This window comes from Mus pahari, unplaced genomic scaffold (assembly GCF_900095145.1).
Source record: "Mus pahari unplaced genomic scaffold, PAHARI_EIJ_v1.1 scaffold_8200_1, whole genome shotgun sequence".
Taxonomy (NCBI): Eukaryota; Metazoa; Chordata; class Mammalia; order Rodentia; family Muridae; genus Mus; species Mus pahari.
In genome coordinates, this window is record NW_018392522.1 from 6,862 (window position 1) to 12,592 (window position 5,731).

Genomic DNA, 5,731 nt, shown 5'->3' on the forward strand with positions numbered 1-5,731 from the left:
TGGGTGGGGCTACAGAAGTTAGAAGACCAACTTTCTTTGTAGCTGAAATCTGAGGAGAACTAAGGGGTTGACCGCCCTAGGCACCAGCCCTCTGGCCTTAAAAAAAAAAAAAAAAATCCAAAAAAAAACCCAAAACACCAAAAACTTCAGAAAACCTCTGGCCAGTCAGCAGAGAAAAAACAGAGCACAGAGTATTACTGTCCTGGCAGGCTGCCACTGCAGGCAAGAGCTAGAGAGGAGGGGGAAGAAGCAGCCAGGAACACTTTGGAGAGAAACAAAGAAACAAGCCAAATTTTTGAACTCCATCACTCATGATCTCTTGGGTAACTTGGAGATCTGATGTTGTCTCTGTGCGAAGCTTTCTTCAGTTGGTACTGTCTCACATGGATGGAGTAACCATCCCTCTGCAACCAGTTGTTGGGAATAAAAAAAAGGGGGGGGCTCAGGGGGGCCCCCGGGGAGAAGTGGTGAGGAAAAATATGCCACATTCAGCCAGAGTTCCCCTGTGCTCTGGGCAGGTGGACTTGGCATATTTTTCCTCCCTTTCCTCCCCAGGGACCCCCTTTTAATTTTGTTCCCAACAACTGCCTGCTGCCTGCACACCAATTTCACCTGCAGGATCCTAACATGAGGGTTAGGCTTAAGTTCAAGAAAGGAGGACTCTTTGCTCATCTGCTCTATATCATTTCCTGTATTTATTTGCAAATAAGCTAGAGATTTCTGAACATCACTCACCTCCTCTGAAAGCTGTTGACTAACTTTCCCCAGTTCATTCTCTGGACAATAATACATCAGAGTGACTCTGTCTTCCCCTTTACCATGGATCTCTTCTAGCTCAGGAAGGCCTTGAACTCCTCTGCTTCCCAATGACAAGTGTTACAGGCATGCACCACCATGCCTTGCTACTTTAGAAGAATTCTGTTAGAGAATATTTTAATATTAAATAATATTTTACACTGTCTTAGGTTTTCTATTGCTGTGAAGATACACTGTAATAGCCTCATGTTCATGAATTCTATGTCAATTTAACAGAATCAAAGAGAAATAAGAGTTCCATGGATTTACATAATTAACTATAACTTAGCTCTCAACATTGAACTAACCACAGCTTTTAGATCATTGGTTCTAAACATGCGTGTTGCTACCTCCTTGGCAAATTTCTGTATCCAAAAATACTTACATTGCAATTAAAATATAAGTGACAGTTATGAAGTGGCAAAAAAATAGTAATTTGAAGGTTTGGGGTCACCACAACATAAGGAGCTGTATTAAATGGTTCCAGAATTAGGAAGATTGAGAACCACTGCTTCGGACAACCCAGTGACTAATATTTGCCAGCAACAGTGGGAAGGACATTAATAAGAGTTCAGAAAACATAAGAGGTGATCACTAGGGAATAATTCAATCTTGTTCCAAGACATCCAAAAGGAAAACCTTACCTATAGGCAACTTGTTTGATTGCAGCATGCTTCAAGCTGACATCTCAGAGCAGCATTCTGGGCCCTGGACCCAGAGCCCCCAACCAGGACTAAATTGTGACCAGCCATCCCTGAAGTCAGAGTCGCAGCACTGGAAGTGTCATGAACAGATGTTCTTGCAAACTTCACAGAACTCTACAGCAGTCAGTCCAGATTCCCCTCATTTACAGGTAGTGGATCTCATTCCTGATAGCTGAATAAAGGACCTGTCTAAGGAACAACTATTTCTCTAAAATGTTGAACCTGCCTCTGTTGCCACACTGGGCTGGTAGAGCTCTTCTTCCTGCCCAGCCTGAACTCCTTTGAAATATAGTTAGAAATGTATTGTTCCTCCCACAACATAAATAATATCTAAGCTCCCAAGATAGCATTAGTGATTTTTAATACTTGAATACATCACAGTCAATTTAAGGGCTTCTTAATACTTCCAAAGTTTTCTATGGAAAATATTTGGCCATTTTAATGACTGACTTTTTGAAAATTTGTACATAAAGGACTTAGACAAAAAGGACTTAGACAATGAACATCATACTTTAAAATAACATTTATTAACATAGCATCCATTTAGTGTGCAAGGTTCTCCTATGGATGTGAAAGCAACCATAATGAAGAGTTCAGTGATGTTTTAATGCCCTCAGTGTGGACAACCTTGAAGAAGTACCACCTGTGCTCATTCAGTGACATATCAATGAATAAAAATTACAATTAGCCCACGTGGTTGGCAAATTCCTTTTATTCCTGAGCAATTTGGAGCCAGTGGCAGATTAATGTCTGAGTCCTAGGTCAGCCTGCTCTACATAGTCATTTCCAGGCCAGTCAGGCTACATCCTGAGATGATGTTTCAAAATAAAACTAATATGAAGGTCCCTTGCTACTCTTGAAGATAACCAGAATTGATTTTCCAGCACTTGAGTCTGGCAGTTCATACATTTCTTAACTCCAGATGCAGGGTTTCTGACTACCTCTCCTAGAATCTATGAGTACCTATACCTTGCATACACACAGAGAGACACAACAATACATACAAATAAAACTGAGTCTTAAAATTGTTTCTCTGAAAATGTATCTGTGCTACTCCATTTTACTGTTTCAAATATTTTCTAAAATGTGCTAAAAAGGACGACGCAAAATTCTACGATTTGGGATGTGGACGATGAAAATAAGGACTCCCAGAAATGTTCAATATCCAAAATGATCTTTGGAAGGCAACGTTCTATTTTGGAAAATTGTTCTTTTCTTTTCATTCAGCTTACATGCAATTAGTTATCAATATCTGCATTGAATTAAAACTCTTAAAACCTCCAGTTCATACCATGATAGTTATGGATTAATATAATCCACACAAGCACAGTCACCACAAAAGGCTTCACAATGTCTAAGCACATACAGAGATTCTAAAATTGAAATGTTTGACAATTGCTGACTTACAGGTCTCTGTGCTAGGATACAAGGATGATATAACTTGGACCAGAGGACAGAATCGTACTTAGACACTGATACCAGAATACAAAGCTCTACAACTGGTACCAGGTAGGGAAGCAGTACCCTAGAAATCCCCCACACTCAGGAATTAATCTCTCCAAGACCCACCCCATCAGGTCTATGTCACTGCCTTTGGGAAATCTAAGAGAAGCCAATCAGCATCAGCCACATCAGGTTTATATAAAGTGAAGAGATATCAGGACAGATTGAGACTCCACTTATCAGAGAGGATGAGGAACCCTGGGCTCTTCGCTGTCCTTTGCGTCCTATTGGTGGCCATAGACCTGTCTCAGTATTGTGCAGGTGGGTGCCGGGCATGGGGGGAACTGGCCTTTTAGGCAACAGGACACAGCACTTGAAATCATCATCTCTGTACTTTCTTCCATGAATAACCAGACCCTCCCTGATCCCTTAACTCGAGGATACCAGGCCCTCTCCTGCATCTCAGGTTCACAGACACAATACCACCCCTGCTCTGCTCCCTACAAACCTACTCTGGGTCCAGACTGAAGGGTCAAGTTCTCAATGTGCACCATCCACAGGCTCACACTGGCTGAAGACTTTCATTACTGTAATTATGGAGCCTGGCATATTAGAGGACCGGTACATCAAGGTCAGCTATGTAGACTCCATACAGTATCAGGGATTCGACAGCAGATCAGCAACTGCAGGGATGCAACCTCGAGTTGCTTGGATGAAGCAGGAGTTACCTGAATATTGGGAGAAAGAGACAGCACAAGCCCTGGGCAACTCACTGACAGGAAGACAAACTCTTATCTACTTGGTGACTGAAAATAATAATGAGAAGGATGGTAAGTCATCTCAGGGCTGAGGTCATAACTCCTCAGTGACCTCACGGTCTGGCCCAATAAGTTCCACTCTAGGTCCCCAAGTCTGAGATTCAACCCTAGTCAAAGGGAACCCGGTAATTTTAGACCCCAGAGAACTACAGGTTGTTACCCAAGTAGGGGTTTAGTTGGGGACAAAATCCTGGGAGGGAGGAAGAAGCCTTAAAGTGACTAGAGTCTGAATGGGGGTGGGGTAGACTATCACACCCTGCAGGAAACATTTGGCTGCAATGTGGCAAATGATGGGAGCTTCCTTGGTGGTCACTACGGAGTCACCTACTATGGCTATGATTACATCATCCTGAATGAGGACCTGAATTCTTGGACTACAAAGGGAATAGTAGGTGAAAAATTTACTCCAGACCGGAAGGAAGGAAGCGTGACAGAACTTTGGAGGACTTACCTTGAAGGGGAGTGCGTGGAAAGGCTTCTTAGATGCCTGGACCTTGGAAAGGCGACCTTGCTGCGCTCTGGTAAGAGAGGCCCTTACCAACCCCTTCTGCTTTCTGAGATTGGAGCTCTTGGCTCCCTGAGGACTCCTCCTCAGCAGGGAGCAGCTGGAATGCTTACACTGTCTTGCATCAAAGAGAAAGAAAGCTCCTCAGTGTCCTGACTCAACATGAGAGAGGGACTCTCCAGAGGATTCTCCCTTCTCCCTGGAGAGTTCAGTGTGTCAATTAAGCAGCAGTTCCCTTCCATCTGCATTGTGCATCATGGACTCTCTCAGGCCTGTTCACTGTCCATGCATGATGACGTTGAATTTCTGACTCCAGGGTTGCTGAGTCCCTCAGACCCCTTCCCCAGTCAGAACCTGAAATCTATTTGCCTAGAGGGAGAAACAGAATATTCTGATCTCTGTTGGCTCATAGTTATTATAAAATATTCCAAGGAATGTACCATGCTGATCCTGAGTTTAGGCTTCTGGGTAGACTCTGCTCCCTCCATCATCGAAGTTTCACATTGTTTCCAGGGACGGTCCCATGAGCACTATTCAGGCTCCAGAAGTGCAAAATACCTAAATTTTCGAATTGTTGCCCTCAGATGCCCCCCGAACACATGTGACCCACAAAGTAACACCTGAAGGGAATGTCACCCTGAGGTGCTGGGCCCTGGGCTTCTACCCAGCTGACATCACCCTGACCTGGAAGAGGGATGGGAAAAACCACACCCAGGACATGGAGCTGCCAGACACCAGGCCTGCAGGGGATGGAACCTTCCAGAAGTTGGCAGCTGTGGTAGTTCCTCCTGATGAAGAAATGAGATACACTTGTCATGTGCACCATGAAGGGTTACCTGGGCCTCTCACTCTGAAATGGGGTAAGGAGTGGATGTGAGCACACACTCTGCTGTCAGGAAAAAATTAGCTCTTTGAAAATAAGAGCAGGATCAGGGTTTAGAGCTAGGGTCAGATGCCTCACTCTTATTTCCTTTCTCTCCTCAGAGCCTCCACAAACCATCCCCATCATAGCAATTGTCATTGGCCTGGTTCTTGGAGCTTTGGTGGTGGGAACTGTGGTGATTTTTCTGGTGTGGAGGAAATAAAGGTAAGATGGGGCAGGGTCTGAATACTTGTTTCTCTATAGATCTGCAGACCAAGCTATAAATGTACCCTGACTCATTAAAGGAAAGATGTATCCACACAGGCACCAGGGCTTGTGTGCTGACATTTACTCTATCATAAAGAATAAAGGAAATGTAGAATGATCTACCACACTCTTGATGGAGGGGATGGAGACCTGTTTCTGATTCCCCACAGACATGATGTCACAGAGAAGGTCCCTGCTGAGCACAGACCTAGAGAAGGCCAGTTAGTCCTCCTTACTTACTATCTTCCATTGTGTTTTCTCCTCTGTACCCTGAGCTGCAGTCAAAGTTCTAGTAACTTCTCTGGGGTTTGACCAGGAGATACTTCCAATACCACAA

At 44.0% G+C, this 5,731-nt stretch overlaps 1 protein-coding gene across 2 annotated transcripts; it reads left to right on the plus strand.

Moving 5' to 3' along the window:
* Nucleotides 1-3,190: 3,190 nt before the first annotated feature.
* Nucleotides 3,191-5,350, plus strand: LOC110315071 (HLA class I histocompatibility antigen, A-25 alpha chain-like). Of its 2 annotated transcripts, none has more exons than XM_021189229.1 (5): nucleotides 3,191-3,263; nucleotides 3,503-3,772; nucleotides 4,006-4,281; nucleotides 4,850-5,125; nucleotides 5,250-5,350. In XM_021189229.1, the coding sequence occupies exons 1-5, from the start codon at nucleotides 3,191-3,193 to the stop codon at nucleotides 5,348-5,350; spliced, it is 996 nt and encodes a 331-aa protein (XP_021044888.1). The 2 variants fall into 2 exon arrangements, with proteins under 2 accessions (XP_021044888.1, XP_029390561.1); XM_029534701.1 differs by having other exon boundaries at nucleotides 3,632-3,772.
* The last annotated feature ends 381 nt before the right edge of the window (nucleotides 5,351-5,731 follow it).